This window comes from Hyalella azteca, unplaced genomic scaffold, assembly GCF_000764305.2.
Source record: "Hyalella azteca isolate HAZT.00-mixed unplaced genomic scaffold, Hazt_2.0.2 contig520, whole genome shotgun sequence".
In the NCBI taxonomy this organism is placed as follows: Eukaryota; Metazoa; Arthropoda; class Malacostraca; order Amphipoda; family Hyalellidae; genus Hyalella; species Hyalella azteca.
Genome location: NW_025930867.1, coordinates 73198 through 97555, shown reverse-complemented (window position 1 = coordinate 97555; position 24358 = coordinate 73198). Strand labels below are relative to the sequence as shown.

Genomic DNA, 24358 nt, shown 5'->3' with positions numbered 1-24358 from the left:
TATCTTTAGCTCATGTTCCCTGGACATTCTCACTCGCTACTAACAAACCCTGCCGATCCATTGACCTCTATCACCCTACTGATTCACTTTGATTTCTCCAGCACTCTCTTTTGGGAAGAAAATGAGCAGCATCGGCGATCTTCAACGACAACTGTGTCAATCGATTCTAAGGGTATTGCCTCATATTCACTGATGGCTCCCTCTCAGCTGGGCCACCCCAATTTGTGGGTACTGGGCTGGCAATCCCGTCTTTATTTCCCTGCAAATGATAGCGCTTAAATCCCTGCCATAAACACAGACTTATCATTCAAATTCTCCGAGGCCCAAGTCTATTCTATTACACATTATGGAGCTTGAAATTCTATGCAAGATAAATGGGCACCAGTCCGTGGCCAGTTCGCCCTGGGGGCAATGAATCTAGCTGTTGGACCTTGGGCATCAGCGGCTGCAAATTCGTACATTTGAAACTCTCTTTGCACAATTTCGTCTTTCTTTACAAAGCCCTTCACCAAATCCGACAACCTTTTTGCGGCCTCACCATCATGCCTTGCATGCTAAGACCCAGACACATCACTACCTCATCTCTTCACCAGAGTATAAGGAAATACACTCTCAGCTGCGTCGCCGAACAAACTTTAAACTTACACGGAGCTCTTGCGCTCACCGCTCAGTCCTGCTGGTACATATTGGGGAAGAGGTACTGCCAAGTGCCTACTGCCCCCTTTTGCCTCATTATTTTGCCCTCGAAACTTCATAACTGTTGAAAACTTATTCAGTGTAAACCAGCTCTTTCAACCCTAAGTTATAACAAATAACAGTTTGTTGCGTCAACTTGCGACTTCTTTATAACTCGTCAAGTCGCCAACAATCAACAACAACAGTTCGCTGACTGAATCTCCCGAGGCGCAGCGCGCTGTCAACCCACTGAAGAACAACAACAAAGAAGCAAAATCTGTCGGTGGCACGCCGCTTCAGTTTTTTTGAACAACAAACGTGATCCTGTTCAATTATTTTGTTCTCAGTAGCTCGTAGAAGCGAAATTTCTGGTAGCACATAAAAAAAACTGCTTTTATAATGGGGGGTGCAATCATTGAAAACTTGAGTGGACGGAAATTGAGTGTTCTCATAGCCCTATTGATGATTTGTCAGTTATGCTGCTTCTTGTTGGGAGGCCTTATTGGTGAGTATTAATTTAAAATATTGGGCAATTATACCAAAATCAATGAAAAGAGTACTGTGCAACATCATCCAGTACTGTGCAACATCATCCAGTTACCAGTAGTTACTGTGCTTGCTGACTATCAGTCATTCAGTGTGACTGTTAGTCGGACTGTTGGTGTGAGACTGTGAGACAATACCTAAGTAGGCATGTTCATTATTATTTTTTATTCCTTTTGTGGGCACCTGCTTGTTGCTCATTTGCTGCAATCTGCAATTCCCAATTAAAATTAATTAATTATCATACTAAGATGATTAAGAATTATCTTATTTTTAGGCCTTTTTTGCTTGTAAATTTTAGAATACTGGCTCAAATGTTTAATAGTATAATTTTTTAAATTTTGTTAAAAGGAAAATTAGGCAAAGGCCATTAAAGCAGTTGAAATTAACTGCATGCAATGATACATATGTACTTTCATTGTATTTATTGGTGGCTTATTCCCAATTTTCAGAATGGCTCATAGGATGATAGGACTCGCCCGACTCAAAGATAAGACCAAAACAAAATCAACCTAATTGATTAGGTCAAAATTAACCTAATCTAGAATATTGGGCGAAATTTTCTGAAAATTGCAAGTAAATAATATACGTTTAAAAATTACTTTTTAAAGTCAACACTTCCAAAGAATCCAGTGTCTCCAATCTTAAAGATGTACCATGAATTTCTCATTTAATTTCCAAATATTAAAAAAAATATTTTTCAATTTTTTAATATATAATTTTTTTTAATTTATAAAATTTGTTTTCAAAATTATTTATTCTATTAATTGATTCGTGCATTGCCTCTGAGGCTCTGACATCACACAAGTGTGCAAAATTTCAGAACAATTAGACAGGTAAAAGTGTGTCCAATATGATCAGTTATAAGATTTGTAGCTGACAAAATTATTTTTTCAATTTTTACTATTGAAAAAAAATTTTTTTAGTACTTTTTAAAATCATTTATTTTGACATTTGATTCATGCATTGTCTCCAACTTTAAACAAGTATGCAAAATTTCAGATCGATAGAATAAGTAGAAGTGTGTTAAATTTTGATTACAAGATTTGTAGCAGACAGACAGACAGACAGACAAACAAGAAGTGAAGTTAAAGAGAAGTGTTGTAAAAATATTAATTTACTGGTAGTTTTCTGATCATCTTGGTAAAATTGCTCTGTTTCTCTCATTTCTTTGACATCCATGATCCATCATCCATCAATGTTATAACTATGGCAAAAATTGCCTGCTTGGCATGCTTCTCTTTCATACTAGGGAAAAAATATCCAGTTGCAGTTGAAAATGATCACTTGATGAATTAGCTAACTAGGTACTTAATGAATGTATAAATGAACCAATGAATTTGAGGCTAATCAGATGGCAATCATTTAAATTTCAGGAACTGGAATTGTACAATACTAGTAGTATATATAAACTCTTATTAGGAACAGCTAAGCATTCAAGCATTGTGCAGTCTTAATGTTAATGTTCATCATAATGCATCATTTCTTCTTGAATATGTTAAGTGAGGCACAACCAACTGGTGGATTGCAGGGTTTTTTCCAGACTAATTCTGCAATTTAGTTTCTTTCTATTGCATTTGTAGACAGAAATTTATGATGGCAGTACAACCTCAATAAATTTGAAAATGTATTTAAAAAAATAAAATTTAATCTTTACTGCAGAACCTACAAATTTACTAGGATATCTTCAATTAAATGCCGTTTTATCTGCAGACTTGGCTGCTTTTAGACCATCTCCCAGAGCTGGTGTGTCGTGCTGCACTTAACGTAATAATCTTGTTTTCCTTCATTGTCAGCTTCCAGTTTTTGTCATACTTCCATCACAACTAAAACACTTGTATAAACACATTCTTTCTTCATTGGTACTCAGTGCCTCTCTTGTACTCAGTCCTGGAGTGGATACTGGATAGTATATTATACAGATAATATCAAAGAAGTTTCTCTATTGAAAGAAACTTGAAGTGGGCCATGAAATGCATTTTTAATATATACTATCTATTATATATATGATGTGGAGACCCCAGCCTTGTTGCTACTTACTAAGTACTCTGAAACTGTTTTTTTTTTCAGCACCTGCCCCTACATCAGCTTCTACTGTCCTTGGCACCAAGTGTTATGATAGAAATTACAACAGCAGCAAATGGTATCAGTCTCGGCCTGTGAAACAAATGTGCCACTCTTTTGATTCCTTGGATGAATTGGAGAGTGGAATAACTGCAGATGATATCATCTTTGTCTTTCAGGTCAGTGAGAATGCATTCTTGTACCATGGGAGATAAATTTTGGGCATGCTTTAGTTTTGGGAGTGGTTCAGATCATAAATCCAAATTATTTCACATTGCATTATATATAATGTATCTGCATTTATAATGGTTTTCACTGTATTGTGGCTTTAGCATAGTTTTTAACCTTCATTTCCAGAGTATGTGCATTCCTTTTGCAAACATTATTAAAATGTCTTGGAATGGAGATTGAATGACTTTTGGAAGGAATCCTGTGAACAATGATGTGGTCTCTTAAATACATCCCATTTGCAGCTAGTATGTTGAATAGTTTAGGGAAATTCTGCAAGATGTTCAAGCTCTTTAATGTCCCTTGAGTTGATTGTTCTCTCTTTAATTTTTTCGGCTCCAGGTCCCTATTCCTAGAGAAAAAACAATCTTGGATTTCTCAAGATGGCAGCAGAATCTTATTGGCACTCTTATCCCAGAGGTCTTTTATGATGAAAATGATACTGGCAAGCAACCTTCTTCACAGCATGGTAGGAATACCTAGAAAAGTGCTTGCAAGTAATTTCCTGACAGTGTAAATGAGGTTTCCAATTAGGTACCTATGTGAAAAATTATGAAAAATTATTACTCAAGTTATTTATTATGTATAATGCTTGGTCTCAGTTTCTTGTGGGGGTTGTTTAAATTTGACTAGAAATCAAGTAAAAGTATTATTTATAACTCCTACTATTCTATGGTTATTTGTTTCTAGTTATTTGCTAGGTTTTAATTCACTGTCTTTCATTTGCATTCTAAATTGATGTTAGTCTAGAGGATGGATGATAAATATCTGAGAGTTAAAAATATATTTGGTCTTTGTACTTAATCCAAGTCTCAAATCAGTTGTGCAAGAAATGATTTCCAAGTCTCTAATTCAATGACACAAAACCATATTTTGTGCATAATTTTTTTGCTGATAAGAATTTGATTAATTGATTATTATAATGTTTAGTGTTCATTTTGCTATCATTATAAACTTGCAGTTATTGTTACAATATCAGTTATGGTACTGTTGGAAGTGAGTAAAAACAAGATATGTATACTGTGCAATCCCCAAAGTTTTAATCTAACATTCCAACAGACATTGAGACTCAGTTGACAGTGGATGCTCGTCTTGCCTACCAAAATAAGGGAGATCCTGATGATAAGTGGACACCTCTTGCCAGCTCGGTGGAGGAACGAAAACTGGAATGTTCCATTCTGGCGGTAACTACTCAATCACATTAAATCTTGCTCGCCACAATGCATCAGCAGGCAAACTATTACTCTCATGATAACCTGCAGACTGCCCTCACATCGTATACCGAGATGCTCTAGCTACGTGTGTGTGGATTACTCCTCCTAGAGTTGGAACTAGGGTAGGGAGGGTTGATATAGATCACTTCTTCTGGGCACTAACATAACTTGAGGTTATTCCATGACCAATACTAGCTCACTGACCCAGCACAAACCTTTTGCATTACACAACACCAGGTATGTATGTGGTACTCATCTATCAGCCAGAATTGGACAAATGGCTGAGTTGGCCATAAGCTCAGCTTCTCGACGTAACTTGTTCAAGTTAGACTTGAACCTGCATTGCTGGGCATGAGAGTTCACCACACCACACAGCTCCTATGCTGTAGCATGTTACCAGTGCTTCCCATTGCAAGGCTACCTATATCATGATGAGTGCATTCAGAAAAACGTATATTATTCCTTATTTCCATGCAATATCCAGAAAAATTCTCCAAGTACTGGTGGACAGATATGACTAGTTGAGAATTCACCCCTCAATAATGCCAGAGATACTTTTGATAGTTTTGCATCAGAAGCTATATTATAATGGATGTGTGTCTAGCAAATGATTATCTGTGGAACATTATTGTGAGTTGCCTCCTGTCTGAAAAAAAACCTTCAGGCATCTTAACTAGCCATATTTGGTTCATGGGTTAGCAATTGTTTGCTTGGCTTATCCAAAAAATTTTCAACGTTATTATATTTAGGTTTGAGATTCTGTCACTGCTTTTAGATAAAGATTTGATTTAATCAATAAGGTGGATAGTTCTACCATGTTGATATTTGCCCTTGCTGTTGTTTGCAAAAATCTTAATAAAGGAATAATTATGTGTGTTTCTGGCAGGAACACAGGAAGCCTGGATACCAGTACAGCTGCTCGCTGATCCCCCTGTTTGAGCTGGGCTCTCTACATCACGACTTCTACCTCCTGAACCTGCGCCTCCCTAACAAACTTGCTGGCAAGGAAGTAAACAGAGGACTTTCTAGACTGGAGAACCTCATGGTTGCAGTGAGTATTTCCTGCTATTTTGCTATCTCTTAATATACTTCTTCTAAAAAGTATTCATCTTTCTTTAATGAGCATTCTAATTTTATATGGTAAAAGTGACCTCTATGAACATTATTATAAGAATTGAACTGTATTAGCTATCTTTTCTAGTATTAGAAACATAACATTTATTCTTCATTCTACTGATTAATATCTCTTCCACTTTTTCTGTCAGTTTTTCAATTTAAGTTGACAGCACAAATTAGTTTCTTGCAACCACAAAATAAGGAAGCCAATCGCCTCCATTGACACCCTTTACAGTTCATCAACCAGAACGGAGGGTTAACCAAGGTGTGTGCTGTGATAGTGAGGCACTGGGAGGCACTGTTGTATACACTCATCATAATTAATTAGCTGTTGTGTACACGCATGTGTTGTGAAATTAGTTTCTTGCAACCACAAAAAAGGAAGCCACCCACATTCATTGAGACCCTTTACAGTTCATCAACCAGAACGGAGGGTTAACCAAGGTGTGTGCTGTGATAGTGAGGCACTGGGAGGCACTGTTGTATACACTCATCATAATTAATTAGCTGTTGTGTACACGCATGTGTTGTGAAATTAGTTTCTTGCAACCACAAAAAAGGAAGCCACCCACCTTCATTGACACCCTTTACAGTTCATCAACCAGAACGGAGGGTTCACCAAGGTTTGGGTGTCCCTCAAGACCGTCTTCTTCCCTCTGGTCGTCGTCGCCCTCGTGTGGTTCTGGCGCAGGATTTGCCTCCTGGCGCGACCCCCAGCGCTGCTCGAGTGCTGCATCCTTGAGCTCGGCGCTGCCCTCACGCTCCTCAACTGTGAGCCATACTCTACCTAACCATTTCACCTCATAGCCATTTCACCTCCCAACCATTTCACTTCATAACCATTTCACCTCCCAACCATTTCACCTCCCAACCATTTCACCTCCCAACCATTTCACCTCCCAACCATTTCACCTCCCAACCATTTCACCACCCAACCATTTCACCTCCCAACCATTTCACCTCACAACCATTTCACCTCACAACCATTTCACCTCACAACCATTTCACCTCACAACCATTTCACCTCCCAACCATTTAACCTCCCAACCATTTCACCTCGCAAGCATTTCACCTCTAGCATGGAACTTGCCTCGCGCTGCTCTGCTATGAGCTATTCTTTCCTTAACCATTTCAGCTCACTGATTCTAGCCTCTCTACCATGCCTCACTCTATCGGCATAGTGGCTATCAAATGACATCTTTAAAGTATGCTGAATCATTAAGCAATAGTCATTTATGACACATGTGAACCCTCTTACGCATTATGAACATTTGTTGTGTGCACGTGAAAACTCTTATATTGAGCTTCTTTATCTCAGAGATATTTAATTTTGGCAAGAATGTGTGATACTAGACATACAGTTGATAGAGCTTAATCAATTCCCACACCTGCAACGCTAGAAATTCATAGTGATGACCACACGGCGGTACTGCGCTATGTTGCTGATGAATAAATACGATTGCAGTGCCGCTGGAATACCTGACGCTGCTGGTGGACTGCCCCTGGATGACGGTGCTGGGGGACATCAGGCAAGGGGTCTTCTACGCCTCACTCCTGTCCTTCTGGCTCATCTTTGCTGGCGAGCATCTCATGGTCAGAATTTCTGTTTGACATTATTATACTTGGCGAATGTGCTTTTATCTATTGATGAGAAGTAAATTGTCTCGATTTTCAACTTCATATGATGAGTTTACTTCTAATTGATGGAACTTTGTACATTTTGAAGTCATTTTCTTATATCAGTCCATAAATTACACTTTTTTGGCTTGACAAAAAAGATTTGTTCATAATTTTCTCCAACATTTATGACCTTCAAGACTTGAATGTAACTAATTATTGAAAGATAGGCTGCTCATTTGTATCATTTTTTTCATGCAACCTCTTCAGTTTGAGGTAAGTTGAATATATCGTGCATTGTTTTTAACTCATTTCGAAGCCCAGCCTGAATTTAAATCTTAACGACTTCAACGGTGCGACTAGGCCCGGTTGATCCTTGGGGTCGTGTTCCGCTGCTGTCTGACCATGAATATTGTCATTATCTCTAGGTTTAAGAAGGTGCTACTCTAACAAGATAGCTTCATCCCACGAATTGATAAGAAACAAGCTGCAAGTGACAAGAATTACATGATTTCTGTGCTGATTATATAGTGCTCTCTTATTTTATGTTGTTAACAGTGCATGACTTCAGCACATGACACACAGTGCATGACTGCACACACAGTGCATGACATCTCACACAGTGCATGACATCTCACACAGTGCATGCCTTCACACACAGTGCATGACATCTCACACAGTGCATGCCTTCACACACAGTGCATGACATCATACACATCACCCTCAATAACATAACATCACCAAGAATAACATAACATCACCCGCAATAACATCACTCATGATAAACATCACTTCTCACCCCTCACTGCCATGATCAGGATGAAGTTGAGCGCAACCGTCTTCGCGCCTACTGGCGCCACCTCTCTGCCGTGCTTGGCGGCTGCGTGTGTCTCTTCATCTTTGACATGTGCGAGCGTGGCGTGCAGCTCACCAACCCCTTCTACTCCATCTGGGTCACCGATATTGGCACGAACTTGGCGCTGGCCTTCATCATCCTTGCTGGCATCTGTGCTGGGCTGTACTTCTGCTTCCTCAGCTACATGATCTGGAAGGTGGGCAGTTGGACACAATGTGTTATGTTACGTGTTTCCTCAGCTACATGATCTGGAAGGTGGGCAGTTGGTCAGTTGGACACAATGTGTTATGTTACGTGTTTCCTCTGCTATATGATTTGGAAGGTGGGCAGTTGGACACAATGTGTTATGTTACGTGTTTCCTCAGCTACATGATTTGGAAGGTGGGCAGTTGGGCACAATGTGTTATGTTTAGTGTCCTGGTCTCCTCTTCAATATATTCACTTGATCAGCTATGTTATTTTGCTGCAAGCTGGCAAACGCAATGTTCCACAATAACATGAAAATGCCCCAAATATATTTGAAAGCACGCTACAATCGCCCTTTTTGTATGCTTAATTCGATTCACAATTATTACTGATTTAACGGGAGGTTGATCACTTGTGTGCTTGTGTGATCACTTGCACTAATAACACAATTGATACCTGTATTTAATTCATGTGGTTTGAGGAAATTCTCGTGCACAATGTGGCTGTTGATGCACGGCATTTGTCAAGACACTGATTGTTGTTGCAGGCGTTTGTCAAGACACTGATTGTTGTTGCAGGTGTTTGTGAAGACACTGATTGTTGTTGCAGGCGTTTGTAGACACTGATTGTTGTTGCAGGTGTTTGTGAAGACACTGATTGTTGATGCACGGTGTTTGTCAAGACACTGATTGTTGTTGCAGGTGTTTGTGAACATCAGCGCCAAACGCAACTCGCTGACGGCGATGTCGAGCAACCGCCGCCTGAAGTATCAAGGCATCATCTACCGCTTCAAGGCCCTCATGCTGGCTACGCTGCTCTGCGCCGCCATGACCGTCATCGGCTTCATCCTGGGACAGGTGACTGGTGGTGCTGGACCAGATGGTCGTGGGACTAGGAGCTTTGGGCCAGGTGGTTGTGGGAGTAGGAGTGTTGGGCCAAGAGACTGGTGACTGAACTAGGACTCATTGGGTGATGGTGGGACTAGGGGCTTTGGGCCAGGTGATAGTGGGACTAAGGGTGCTGGGCCAGGTGACTGGTGACTGAACTAGGACTCACTAGGTGATGGTGGAACTTGGGGCTCTGAGCCAGGCGGTTGTTAGGGTGTAAATAGGCGCTTACTGTCTGATCTGTTATTCTTTACAGTCCCATCTTTTGAGACCGGTACTCAAGGACACGTTTCAAATAGTGTGTCCAATCACGTTTACAGTTGCCACTTTAATTTGGTCTTAATTGCTACGTAGAACTTGTTATTATTATAAATATCTTGTTTTACAACTCTCGGCCGATTTCTGCCTCTTTTAGTATTCTCCAATTTCTTATGCATATGAATCATATGCAGAATGAAAATGTGATGCTGATAGGTTTGTTATTTTTCCAGTCTATTTGGGAACATATATACCTACTCATTTTCTACTTTGATTTTTTTCTTGAGATCTTTGAAAATATTCGTGACGTATAGGTAATGACAAATGGTGGTATCGATCAGAGCACATCTTGACAGAAGCCCAGTCATATTTTAACGCAGTGTTAAAAGGTTAAGGGCTTTAGATTAATTAACACGTGCATTCGCGTTTGACGCAAGGACTAATTTAAATTTTAATTGAAAACAATTTTTAACTTGAGGATCATCTGGTTTAAGTTAGATGAGAAAATTTCCCAATTTAGATACCTGCTTGTAATGGGGCATCAACAATTTCGCCACAAATTTTTGACAAGTTTAATGTACTTGAATGGCAAAATATCTAACCGGCCCGACCCGCTCATTCATATTTTCCAATTTACGGCTTGTAAACAGTCAATTTTGCACGTCTAGCAGTTCGTAACGGAATGTTCAATATCAATTTGAATGTGTCAATGTGTGCAGGTGTCAGAAGGCCGCTGGAAGTGGGATGAGGATATCTCGCTGGAGTACACGAGCGCCTTCTTCACCGGCGTCTATGGCATGTGGAACGTCTACACGCTGGCTCTCCTCTGCCTCTACGCGCCCTCTCATAAGAAATGGCCTCGTGAGGAGAGTACGTTCTTGCTCTCTGGCAGCTCTGATTAATATATGAGAGAACTGAATTTGATATATAGCTTTAGCTTTCATGTATAGCATTGTAATTAATGCTGCGAGGATTGATTGGTTTGCAATACGAACCTCTGCATGGCTTCTGGGGATCAGGTAAACTTCTATCGTAAGGTTAAGTTCTGTTTTTAGGAGACTTGAGTTATCATTGCGTTGTGAGGGCTACGGCGCTATGTAAGACGAATAATGTAAGTTTTGAAGTTTACTTTGCAATGAATTTCATGAAACGCCTCCGTTGTTTATGGTTTTGTACTGATTGCATTTGTTGGGAGATGGATGCATCCTAAAACCTGTATTTTTTAACCTGTTTAAATATCAAAGTATATTAAATTCTTTGCTGGCAACGCACAAAAGACATTGAATAGATTCGATAAACACCAAGTCTTTCGTATTCTTTTGCTAGCAAGACCTTTCTTTCTCCCACCAGATATGAAGATAAAATTTTAAGACATGCCCAATTTATTTGTCCAGCTTCGCTCTCAGAACTTCTGAGACGGTTTAAGAGTTGAGCATCTGTTGTAATTCGCTGAACTTAATGATTTCGTTAGACTTCTGTGGACGTTGCAGTCTCGTTACAGGCGCGTGCGTAGCAAGCACCTGCGCGGCGAGGAATGGTTTGTGTGTGTGTTGTCGCTGCCGTACTAATAACTTTTATTGTTAATTAAATTCTCTGTGCGTGTGGAATACTGAGTCGATATGTGTAAGTAATTTGTCTTGAGAAATATGAAAGATTTTGCACCGCAAGCTGCACATATTACTAAAATTCTTTTACTCTGATATAACTGTACACTGTCTTGATTTTTAAGTTTTAAGCACTGCTTTAAAAATAAAAACGCCTTTTCTGAAGAGCTCGCCTGTTAACCAAATGTATCTTCTTTCATTAGTAATTTCAGTATCTAAAAGAAACCTTGTATCTTCCCACGTAATCCAAGTACCGGTATATTTCATCCATAGCCACTTGGGTCACTCGCTTCACTATTCACTTAAACAGGTTTAACTTCTCGTGGTCACTAGCACTCTCACTAACCACTGCTTTGCCGGTCCTTGCACTAACAGGCGTTCAGAGCATACACGGGGAGCTGCTTGCCAGAGGTAAGTGTGTTTATGGTTCAAATTACTTTAATTTTAGTTCAAATCTCTTATTCCAGTTTTCAGTGCTCTACATACGACTGGAAATAAATGTTCTATTAATGTAAACTTGTCAGAATTGCACTTTTATATCTTCATATCGGATACATGCTTGTTAATTTATGTAATGTTTTGTATTTATTTTAAACATTCAAGATCTGATGTCTCTCCTTTTCTCTTCCTATGTATATTTTCGATTCAGTTTATTTGCAAAGCTATTGTACATTCTTTTGTGTTCAATTCTATGTAATTCTTTGATGTTTCTGATTATTTAAAAATTGGTCCTTAAATTGAATCTTGATTCCTTTTCAAACGCTAGCCTCTACCCATTGCTGTCATGAACTTGGTTTTCTGCTTTGTTCTTGGTTCGCATTTTTTTTTTTTTTGTAGGTATTCTATAGTTGAGATTTTGTTTAATTTAGTAGTGAGATCGCGTGCGAAAGTTGTCTCATGTACGCTAGCAGCTGTTGAACCTGTGATGAGAGAGTAACTCCTTCTTTAGGTTTCATTTGGTTATGAAACTTGTTGATTTTAGACAGTTTTCAGGGGATCCAAATTTTCTCTCGGGTTGCCCAAAAAATTAAATTCCCTCGTGTTGAATATAATTATCAATATTTTTCTCTTGTGGGAGTATGTTGCTGTAGTCAGCGTGAATTTCTTATAAATCGAGCAATGAAATAATTTTCGTTATTTGCTGGAGTCAACGAGAATTCTATTAAATTTTTTCTAATTTTTTTTTCTTGATCAACAATTGCATATATAAGAATTTATTTTATTTGCAGATCAGTTGAACAGCCAAAGCGAAGAAATCGAATTCAGCAGGTTTGCTGCAGAACCCTCGGAGCTCTCGGCCCTCACTGCCCTCGCCGGAAAACCTGCCACCGACTAAAAGGGGACCTCGGTACTCTTTTGAGTGTCAGTTGGTCATTGTTACTCATCTGAGTCCAAGTTTTTTCTCACAACTCCAGCTTATACCTCGTCTCAGTACGCAACTTGTCAGCCGTTGTTCTCAGTACCAAATTCAAGGCCTCCTTTTCGCCCTAATTTTTCCTCTGTGAATGAAGACCAAAATTCAAAATTCGTCTTGCGTGTCTCTCACTTACTGGCCTTGAGTAGAGAGCCCAGTGGGTATTATTCATCGCACGCATGAAATACTTGACAGAACATCGTTGGAGGAAAATTAGTTAATTTCCGAATCCTACTCGAAAATTTTGCTGCTTTCTTTTTTACGTGTCCTTAGTACTTGAATACGGTTCACCAAATAAGACTTGTAAATTCGTAGGAAATGTTCTCAAGCATCGGAAATCGTATTGAGCCTTTCTTGTTTCAAAATTAAATTTCGCTGATGAAATCCATCAGCGTTTGTCCTGAATAGCTCTTTAACTAGCTTTAAGATACTATTAATGTCATTTCTGAAGCTATATTCTACGACATTTTTGGAGCTTCCTGCATAAATATATGCAAGATCACAATCGTAAAGTGATAGATTGAAGGGCCTTGAGATTTCTAAATGCATGATAAAGCTTTTCGCTGAATTTTCTAACGATTTGGAGGATATGGTAGTTACGTTGCCCATGTCTGACTGCTGGTCGTAAATGGCTTGAAAAAATTTGCGTAAGATCTGACCGAGAATCTCTCAAAACTTAAAGCTTTAATATACTTTATCTAATAAGATAATACTCTACAATACTTATATGTTTTATATAATAAGATAATACTCTGAAATAAGATTCGCGTCGATATATTGTTTTTAGTGACTATTCTGTGTCTTTCCATTTCTTGTGACATTTTATTTAAACATTCTCGTCGATTAACTCCTATTTCTGGTTTCAATCGACCTTTACATGTGATGTTTTCTTTTATTCCGATCAATTAGAATTTTACATTGAGCCGCAGTATTAGACAACATGTTGATCTTGTCTAAATGAATTATACCCCGATATTGATTTGAAGTTTAATCGAGGTTTTAAGACGTTGACTATTACTTCCATTTAATTTATGAGATTTCTCCGAAAATTCTCGTTTATCATTCTGTACTATTGTTTCCAATACCTATTATATCTTTCGAGGCTTGTGTTGTTATAAAAAATTTGAATATTTCTTTCATTTAGTGTGGCTAATTTGTGACGACTCGGGAGGTTAGGCAGCTTTTTATGTCTACCAAAATCGAGTGTCTCGAGACTTCGTGATCAGCTTGTGGAATTCTTGTTTCTTTCCATTGATGTTTTCTTTTATTCGTCTCTAACTAATCCTTGATGTTAATGTGATTTATTACATGTATTAAGTTCTCTTGGATAAGTTTTTTATAGCCATTCATTATCATTTCATTTTGTGCTACTGGCAATAAACTTAATTCAAAGTGTTGACATCAACGTACAATTTCATCCGTTCCATTTAAACCATAATTCTTTAGCATTTAAGCCTCATAAATTAAGGAATTAAGAACTTCAAAACCAAATTTGATTCGAATAGTGCCCTCATTTGATTAGTTGATGGCGAATTATCAAACCCCTCGTATAGATTAGTGTTTTAGAGGACCTGAAATCCATGTACAGAACATGCGACAAATTAAATAATAGTCAATTTTGTTCGTGTTATATCTTTTATCAGTATTATTTTACGATGCTTCTCTTATTATTTCTAATTCATCCTCTATTATAGGCTAATATTAAAAGCTTGTTCCCTTCACGTACTATGTATGAATAGTTCAATACTTTCGCAAGTTGATTTCTGGAAATACTATATTATATAGCACGGCGCAAAGTGTCTAGATTCCGATATGGCAATGCTACATGTTGTTTATTCCATGACAATCTAATCGGTCATTCCTGTTGTTCACATTTATTACGTTGGCACTAAACCTAATTTACCGTTAAGTGTCACAGGTTTTGCAGCTGATAGAATTAATCAATAATAGTAATTAAGATTCGCTGTATCGTCATATTATCGATTAGAGTTTGTACTGAAACATCAGCGTTAAAACTTCCTAATCTTACTTGAAAAATTTAACTGAAATCTCATTTTTACGAATGTGCTACTCCGCTTGCAGTCGTCAGCCTCACTCGTCAGTGACTGCGCTAGCGACCCAACTGACGCGCGTGCGTAGTTTAGTCTATTTAGTGCTAACTATTCCTGTCGTGATCGTGTTCTTATAGGACGTTCTCTTGTAGGTTTTTCTCGGCTTTATTGACTTTGTCCAATCACTCAATAGTTAGTTCGTAGACGTCAAACAATAGAATAAAGCTCAGATTAAGCATAGGTGCTTAACTCAAAACTGCTTAACTTTAAGCTGGCTAGACTCCAAACGTTTGAATATTTTGACCTTTGGTTTATCATCCAATTCCTTTGGTTTAATTGAAAATTCAAGTACTTATTGTTTAAAATTTGAATTTACCAATCTATTGAGATTAAATTAAGTTTGTAACAATTTTGCGTTCATTTCGAAAATAAACTAATTATGCTTTTTTAGTTGTAATAATGGCTAGGATTTTTTAAAACCTACTGAGGTATTTTACTGAATTTTATCGATAGCGTTTATATCTCATCAATTCTGAATCTTGAAGTTGAATGTAGCTTTTTAATTTCTGTGCCAATTTAGTTCGTATTTCTGTGTATCGTAGTTGATATTCATTAATCACAAGTAATTATCGATTTACGTTCGGTGTCAGTATATATGTTGCGCAGCTAACGTGTGGTTTTATCCTTCCATTTTACTTGGGTTTCTCTGCTCCCATAAATTGATAACGATTTTACAATATTTTATATAAAATCTTGGCTATAAATAAGGGCCCTAAACTCAGTTTTGTTCACCAATCGATCATTGGGCTTCAGTACTCAGCATTTGAGGATATACCTTTATATATTTGTGGAATGATGATTACGAGTCCGGAAACATTTGAGGAAAACGCTGTACAGGGTCCGCCATATTAATGGCAACGCATGTTTTTTGTTAACAAGGAATTTAAAGCAAAGAAAACACCAAGCAAATTCACCATATCGATATTGAGAACGTTTCGGAGTCCAGCTCCATCATCAGTTCGAAAAACTAAAAATGAATAAAATCATATTATTATATCAAAATTCTAAGACAGACATAAAACCTAAACAAGACCAAACATTATACCGGGGGAAAAAACAGGACTCGATTGAAACAACTTAGTCCTAGTGTACACAAAAGGAACATAAAAGCCTAGCGATTCACTATTTCCAGATTATATGAACTGAACGCATTATTGAGACACGGTTTTCGTTTGAAGATATGTAGAGACAATATTCTCAAATCCGAGCAGCCAGAAGTGGAACCGAGTATCCTGAAATCACTCAGTTACAGCCACGACGCACTGTTCAGCATGGAGGCGCACGGAAGAATGAGGAGGCTTGGAGAGAGGCAAGTTAGAACGATAGCTCCTGCCACGGTGTTCAGAAACCCGGATGTATAAGTTACGCGACGTCATTCCAACGTACGTAGATGCACAGCGTGCACAACAGAACTCATAGACCAGGTTTGATCGCATCCGAGCAGGAATAACGTCCTTATACCTGAAGAAAGAACCAATATTGAAATTATTTACCAGTAAAACGTGCAAATTTATATTCGGGAAATATTTCATGAACAATATCTTTAGTTCTCTAGAGATAGTTTCAGACGCATTATCAAAATAGGGCAATGTGCAATAAATAGTTTTCTTACTATCACATCCAATCAAAGTTTCAGAAAATTTGTTAGATAAGAAGCATTTGATTTTACTAAACACAAGGCACGATGGAAAAATGGAAAACCATTAAGCTGAAATATACTACGAATGAATTCGAATTCCAAATGCATACCTATTATGGAAGGTAGAACAGACCCTATAGCCGCGGTATATCAAAGTTTGAAGACTATTCAATTTTAAACGTAACGAGCAGAAGCTAAAGAAGCTCATACCCAAGCCAGTAAATGTCGGTTTTTGATAAACGGAAGTCTGAAAACGACCGCCACACTTAGTTAGATTCTAATTCCATAGTGAATTTTATTGAAGGATGTTTGAGGCTTAGATAATCAAAGAAAAGGCCCGCATGAGAGGGATGCTTGAAGACCAGAAAGGTATCATCTATATACATGTACCTATTATAAAAAATCGGTTTAAAATCAATGGGACAATTGGCCAACCAAGAAACCTCATGAAAGCACATGAAAATGTTAGCGAGTGTGAGACCAAGGGGAAGGCCCATTCCTAAACCATCAATTTGTTTATAAAGTTCACCAGCGCAAATGAAAAAAGAGTTCATGACTGATAATTCCAGAAACTTTTTGAAAAGACTGCGGTTAAGACCGATGACCAGATCATTGGCATCCTTAAACAAAGAGTTGAGGCAGATTTCAATAGTTTCTGTAAGAGGAATATTGGGAGCGCAGCCGTGGGTAACAAAATTGACTCGTAAACAGGCCCTGGGCCCAACGCCAACCATCAGCATGCAATATCTACACATAGCCTCAGATCAATGAGCTGTGGGTAACTCCGGCTAACGGTAAATCCGCTTTGCACAACACCGCCACTGCTTCACAGCGCCCGAGAACAACTGGCCGGAGCGCTACAGGCCCTACCGCAACAGCTACTCCTAACGTAACCTAACCTAACCTGCGCCGCCTGTTGCGGTAATGCCTATCATTACCAATAAATTCTGGGCGGTTAGAAGTGGCCACATTTTTAAGGTTCATACCGAGACGTTCAAATACTAGAAAAATTTTGAAAACAGGGAGACAAAAATCAAGACTTAGTCGAGGTTCAATATTGTACGAGCTAAAGTTGAAGACCACTTTATCAGGGTCACAGGGCTGAATCTCGTTGTGTATACCTCACCTGAATCTCGTGTTTTTTTGTTATTTCTCAATGAAACAAACAGGTGCATTGTTTTTTTTTATTGGATGAGCTAGTAGCCAAGAATTACCTAAACAATTCTCAGACATATTCATTCAATATGAACACCCTTATTTTTAATGACGGCCTCCAATCTTCGTATGAAAGCTTTTCATGAGAGGCGCAACATTTCTTGAGCGATCAAGTTCCATTCTCGTGTCAATTTAGACTTCAAACTATCCAAAGAATCATGAGGTGTTCTGCAGACCCTACTCTAAAATAGCCAACACAGAAAAGTCGAGAGGATTCAAATCAGGGCTTCTTGAGGGCCATTCATTATTATTACAACATTTCTCTTTAACTTCACTTCTTGTTTGTTTGTTTGTCTGTCTGTCTGCTACAAATCTTAGGGTACGTACACAGTGTAAGCCGGTTGCCAGCGTGCTGGTTACCTGCTGAGGCTGGCGCCTGAAACAAGCGCGAGAGGGTGTTCACAGTGGAAGCAGGAAACATGCTTGTGCATGCCCTATAACGATTGATAAAATCTCTCAATAATACGAATCATACAGTCAAAACTCATTATAAATGAATAAATAGCATGATAAATTCATCATATAACCCGTCAAACTCTCTGAACCGCTGAAAAGCTGTTAAAAAAATTTTAAGAAGAAATTTGATCATGAGAAAAGCTGAGAATTTATCGAAGTCTTCACTGTCTGTTGAACCTGCACCATAAATATGTCCACATCACCTGCACCATAAACATGTCATCACCTGCACCATAAACATGCCATCACCTGCACCATAAACATGCCCACATCACCTGCACCATAAACATGTCATCACTTGCACCATAAACATTAGGTTGCCCGCGCGGGCAAACCTGCTTCCACTGTGTACGTACCCTAAGGGTACGGCCAGACTAAAAGCGTTGGCGCGTACGTAGGCGTACGCGCGCTCACGCTGCGATATTATATGTATGTATTTCTACCAGAGTGGCCACACTAAACGCGTACAGGCAGAAGCTGCCTCAAGCGTACACACGCGTTGCTGCGCGGTGGAAAATCGACATTACTCGAGACAAATATTTCGACGCGGACACGCGCGTGCAGTTTCCTTGAAGCAGCCGTGAGAGAAGGATGTCGACGCATTGCTCTCGTCAGTCGAGGCAGTACCTGCAATCAGGGATGCCTCTCACCCACAGCACAGTGATGGGACAAACATCAGCATCCACTGGTCTATGATAGCTGATGCACTCAATATTTCAGCTAAGAAAATTAATAATAGATTCTTTTATTAAACAAAGAGAATAGAAGTGAACGAACTTAGCACTCAGAGCACTAGGATATTCCTCTTGTTTATTTAGAGCATATGATACTGCCAAGCAACTTTTCCTGCATCTGATACGAAATAATTTGTGAATTTTTCCCGAAAATCTGTTGCAATTCTACAGTTGTTTCTATGAACAGGAGCAATTATAGTTTCCGGTTGATCATTCGATGCATTCAATTCCATTGATATGCCGTGTCTTTATCAAATTTCTGTCTAACAAGTAACAAGAATCATGTTGCGCAAAAACGTATTTGCTTTAGTTATTTCTGCAGCATTATCCATGCTGGTCTCGATGGATTTCGTTAAAAATCTGAATTTTGAAGTCATAATGCCAAAGGTGCATTCTACACAACGCCGAGCTCTTGATAGTCTGTAGTTATATATTTTCTTGCTAGGCGGGGGCATGGTCGCATTAAGTTAGGAAGCAATGGGTAAGCTGCATCACCTTGCAACACAAGTGGCGTTTCATCATGACTCATATATAACCTCATGCATCATATAAGGTATACATCATATATAACCTCATCTGAACGGATTCAAAAATAGACAAAATAAAGACTATATGGGGTTTTTAAATTTATCTTTTATTTCTCTATAAAACTTTCATAACTGAGAACGGCTGTTAGTCTCTCGCAGACACTCATTTCTACACACTGACTCGCAGTAAGCTGAGCGGTTCAGCGTCTAGTTTGGACACCATACGCGCGGCGCGGCGCCGCTCTGCTTGAAGCGTCAGCCAGCGTACGCGTGAACGCTTTTAAGTCTGGCCGTAGCCTAAGTTAGGGTACGCGCACAGTGGAAGCAGGTTTGCCCGCGCGGGCAACCTGCTCCAACCTGCCACAAGAATGAACATAGGATAATAATGTAAGTGTTCACAGTGAAAACCTGTACGAATAGGCTTCTGTATTCTATGGTTTCAGGCGCCAGCCTGAGCAGGTAACCAGCACGCTGGCAACCTGCTTTCACTGTGCGCGTACCCTTATAATCGATATTTAACACACTTCTACCTGTCCAATTGATCTGAAATTTGGCACACTTGCGTAAAGTTGGAGACAATGCATGAATCAATTGACGCAATAAATAATTTTATAAATTAATTTTTTTCATTATAAAAAAAATAATTTCGTCTGCTACAAATCTTATAATCCATATATGACACAATTTGACCTGTCCAATTGATCTGAAAATTTGCACAATTATTGCATAAAGTCATAGACAATGCATGAATCAATTGGCAGAATAAATAATTTCGAAAATTTACAAAATTTTGATATCTTAAAAAATTTTGAAAAATACTTTTTTTTCAATATTTGAAAATAAAATTAGAAATTCATTGTACATGTGTAACATCCAAGACACTGGATTGTTCAGAAGTGTTGTCTTTATAAAGTAATTTTTAAACGCATATTTTTTTGCTAATGAACGCTGGGATGTGACCCTGAATCCAGTTTTGGGTCATGTTTGAGCCATGTGATGGGGCAGAATCTTGTTGAAAACTCCATGGTGCGCCATTGAAGTGTTTACGGGCCCAAGGTAACAACACAGCTTCCGAAATGTATCGCTGACTGTTCAATTTCACTCCTGAGGGGACAAAAACGAGTGGGGACCTCCCAGTGGCAGTTACCGCGGCCCAAACCATCATGGACATAGGATTTTGACGTGTTGCTGTTCTGGTTGCCACTGATCCATCCCGACTCCAAACTCTATCATTTTGACGGTTAACGCTTTGTTCAATGTCAGATTTTTTCTCGTCACTGAACACCAAGTCGGGCAGCGTGTCATCCTCAATGAGATCCAGAATGTGCTGGCATCTTTCGAGCCTCATTCGTTCATGACGGTCTGTTAGGTCATGCCTTGTTTGCATCTCGTAAGGGGAGGTTTTGAGGTCATCTTTGAGGACTCCATGCATTGATGTCTGAATGACTCCTGCTTCTGCAGCCAATTTTGCAGCTGAGCGACGAGGGTTCCTCCTCAACTTCTCCCTCGTGTTTTTGACCAATTGTTTTGTTTGGACACTTCGTTTCCTTCCTTGACCTTTTTTAATATATAATTTTTTTTTCAAAATTATTTATTCTGTTAATTGATTCATGCATTGCCTCTGATTTCACACAAGTGTGCAAAATTTCAGATCAATTAGACAGGTAAAAGTGTGCCAAATATCAGTTATAAGATTTGTAGCTGACAAAATTGTTTTTTTCAATTTTTTGATATTGAAAAAAAAAATTTTTTACTTTTTAAAATCATTTATTTTGACATTTGATTCATGCATTGTCTCCAACTTTAAACATGTATGCAAAATTTCAGATTGATAGGATAAGTAGAAGTGTGTTAAATTTTGATTATAAGATTTGTAGCAGACAGACAAACAGACAAACAAGAAGTGAAGTTAAAGAGAAGTGTTGTAAAATACCTATACGTTTAAAAATTACTTTTTAAAGACAACACTTCCAAAGAACCCAGTATCTTCAATCTTACAGATGTACAATGAATTTCTCATCTAATTTTCGAAAATTAAAAAAATTTATTTGTACATTGTTTAATATATATAATTTTTTAATATATAAATTTTTTTCAAAATTATTTATCCTATTAATTGATTCATGCATTAACTTTGACTTCACACAAGTGTGCAAAATTGCAGATCAATTAGACAGGTAAAAGTGTGTCAAATATCAGTTATAAGATTTGTAGCTGACAAAATTATTTTTTCAATTTTTTTAATATTGAAAAAAAAAAATTTTTATTTTTTAAAATCTTTTATTTTGACATTTGATTCATGCATTGTCTCCAACTTTACACAAGTGTGCAAAATTTCAGATCGATAGGATAAGTAGAAGTGTATTAAATTTTGATTACAAGATTTGTAGCAGACAGACAGACAGACAGAAAGACAGACAGACAGACAGACAAACAAGAAGTGAAGTTAAAGAGAAGTGTTGTAATAGATGAATTAATAGATGATATTAAGCTTCATTATAAAAGAAAAGTCTCCTAGAAACCAATTTATTTCATATAGCAAACATCTGTTGCCATAAATATGACGGACCCTGTGGAGTGAACATTCCGAATTCAGTTATTTTCCAATCAAGAGTTTTCATTTATTACGATAGAGCAAGAAATTAAGTCATGTGTAATGCTTATCAATTTTAAATGTTAAATGGAAACTAATATTCATCCAGCTTCTTCTCAGGTTGACGACAATTAAGCCGGAATCAGCTAATCATGACTCATTGCACCCACGTTGGTTACATAAACAAATGTTACGCTACTCGATGTTTTATCACCATGGTTTTATCTATTCAGAGCTCCACTGTCCCTTGGAGACAGCTGTATTCCCACTCAAAGATAACGTCCCTATTGCTAAGAAACTATTATTAAATCATCAAGTGCTTTATCATCAGTTGACGGTGCTGGCAGTGAAAACTGGTCTGCTCTACAGACTACGAATCTAGGTACGTGTTATCTTGATCAAGTGATAGTGACCGTGAGGTGCATACATTGTCTTCAAAACCATCCATAGACTCGTCAGTGGTCAACCGATTGGGCTCGAAAGAGTTATCTGAAAATGCAAGAACTTGATGATGAAATTAATTTATTAGCTTACTTTGACCTTGATAATTTTGTATAATTCTTCTTGTCGTATAGTACCATTTCCTGAAGTCTTTGAGTGAATATTTAAGTTGCCTAAAGCTTTCCGATCCTGCATTGTAAATCGTTACTATTAGGAATGGTTGGTTTATTTTTTAGCACACAAATCCACCGTCAATGTATCCATGTTGTGGCTTGGCACCTCGTGACCTCATCGAGGGCCAAATTTCTGTAACTGGGGAGCCCTCGTCCTCAGGAAACTAGGAGCTGCCGAGAGTGTTGCGTCCTCATGAACAGTGTTGCCAGATGGGCCTTTTTCAGGCCAAATTTCGCAGATGTGGCCTTTTTTTAAAGGCATTGGCCTGACAAAAATTATATTGGCCTTTTTATCCGTTTTAGGCCTTTTTTATGAAAAGTGTAATTCCCGTTTTTTTCTGATAATTTGGTCCTTCAATTTTATCCAAGACGAGTACACCTAAATTTAGTTTTGCCCAAGACGAATAAACTCTAATTTTGACACGTAACTGTGTCAACACTTCGGTTTACAGGTTTAGGTGGCAACACTGGCGAGTGCCGCTTACTTGGTGAAATTGGTGTAGTTTTTTTGCTTTCTGAAAGCGTTGAGAGTAAATGCATGCCCTGCGAATGGTTAGAACTACCTTTAATTTAAGAATTTCTTATTAATTTCAAATGAGGCCTTTTGTGGCCTTTTTTGTGAGCTAAATTGGCCTTTTTCACTCGGCTCCATCTGGCAACCCTGCTCATGAAAGCGTATAGTTCGTCGCTTTCCTTTTCTACGGCGTGCATTGCCTCCTCTGCCCACACTGCTAAAAGCATCCCTACACTGAAACGTTATTGGACTACTTCCATCTAATTATCCAAATACTAATTACAAAGATGTTGTTTAGGTCTTGGCAGACGGGTCAAAATATCGAGTTAAGATGCTTGCGTTTGGCCTTCAAGTGCGATGCACGCTTTTTGCTTGACGTGGCCCGAGGAACGGCAACAAAAACAACCCATGAGCAGACTTCGTCAGAGAAATTTAACTTAATTTTTTTAGTGATTGATAAAGTGAAACGTTCGCAGAAGTCGTTATATTTCAATTGTTGCGTTACAGATCTCGTCAGGTGTTAAGCTCATTTGAAATAGCAACATATGATTAGGTCGCCTGAAGCTAAATCTCGAGAGCTCGCTGCCAAAGAATTTTGCCATTCCCAGACAGTGCGAACGCGGAACGCGTGATATTCTTGTCGGCAACGTGCATAGTTAAATTAATTCGATAGGATTATTCGACCAGCACCTGTAAGAACATTGCCTGACGAAGGAATGAGGTTTAAAAGCTCAACAGCAACATCATTTACTAAATATTCAGCCACACATCGTCAAGTCTACCCACTGAATTAACTGCCAAATTAGTTTGACAGCAAATGTCACCGCATTTGCCCTTGACTGGCAACTGTCTATCAACACTCATTCATATTCATTAACCGTGCGTTCGGAATGTTCAGTTATGTGTTCGTATAGAATATATAGATAGTAGGGAATATCTCGTTTTGCCTTGAATATTTAAGAAATGTCTCGTCTCATTACGTCACGTATAGTTTCATATCTATCTGTCTCGTATCGTTTCATAATTAACGTGACATAAGTTTTGAAGTCTGTGACACAATTCTTGTCCCGGTTCATGCGATTATTCCGGGACAAATTTTACCCTCTGCCTCGTTATTTTTCCTTTCGAGGAAATTAGTTCGAAACGCAGGAGTCTGATCGAAAACGCGAATGAATCGGTTTCTGGACCGCCAAATTGAAAGCGAAGTCTGTCTTTGGAACGACACCAAACCGTCAAGCCTTCCTTCAACCATGTAACTTCACGGGGGTGCGCAGCCGTGCACCACTAATTTTT

The 24358-nt window shown here is 38.5% G+C and overlaps 1 protein-coding gene across 4 annotated transcripts; it reads left to right on the top strand.

Annotated features, from left to right (window-relative positions):
* Positions 1 to 848: 848 nt before the first annotated feature.
* Positions 849 to 15095, top strand: LOC108665449 (protein wntless). Of its 4 annotated transcripts, XM_018152200.2 has the most exons (13): positions 849 to 1180; positions 3289 to 3461; positions 3853 to 3979; positions 4570 to 4694; positions 5611 to 5775; positions 6434 to 6611; positions 7306 to 7433; positions 7728 to 7733; positions 8276 to 8509; positions 9201 to 9356; positions 10364 to 10514; positions 11624 to 11659; positions 12478 to 15095. In XM_018152200.2, the coding sequence occupies exons 1-13, from the start codon at positions 1075 to 1077 to the stop codon at positions 12582 to 12584; spliced, it is 1692 nt and encodes a 563-aa protein (XP_018007689.1). In that variant the 5' UTR covers positions 849 to 1074; the 3' UTR covers positions 12585 to 15095. The 4 variants fall into 4 exon arrangements, with proteins under 4 accessions (XP_018007689.1, XP_018007690.1, XP_018007691.1 ...); XM_018152201.2 differs by lacking the exon at positions 7728 to 7733 and having other exon boundaries at positions 850 to 1180; XM_018152202.2 differs by lacking the exon at positions 11624 to 11659 and having other exon boundaries at positions 851 to 1180.
* The last annotated feature ends 9263 nt before the right edge of the window (positions 15096 to 24358 follow it).

Excerpts from the sequence above, each read along its gene's own strand:
- LOC108665449 (XM_018152200.2), top strand. The coding sequence starts at position 1,075 with ATGGGGGGTGCAATCATTGAAAACTTGAGTGGACGGAAATTGAGTGTT. Across the intron at positions 3,980-4,569 it reads GCAACCTTCTTCACAGCATG|ACATTGAGACTCAGTTGACA; the intron begins GTAGGAATACCT and ends ACATTCCAACAG. Across the intron at positions 9,357-10,363 it reads TCGGCTTCATCCTGGGACAG|GTGTCAGAAGGCCGCTGGAA; the intron begins GTGACTGGTGGT and ends CAATGTGTGCAG.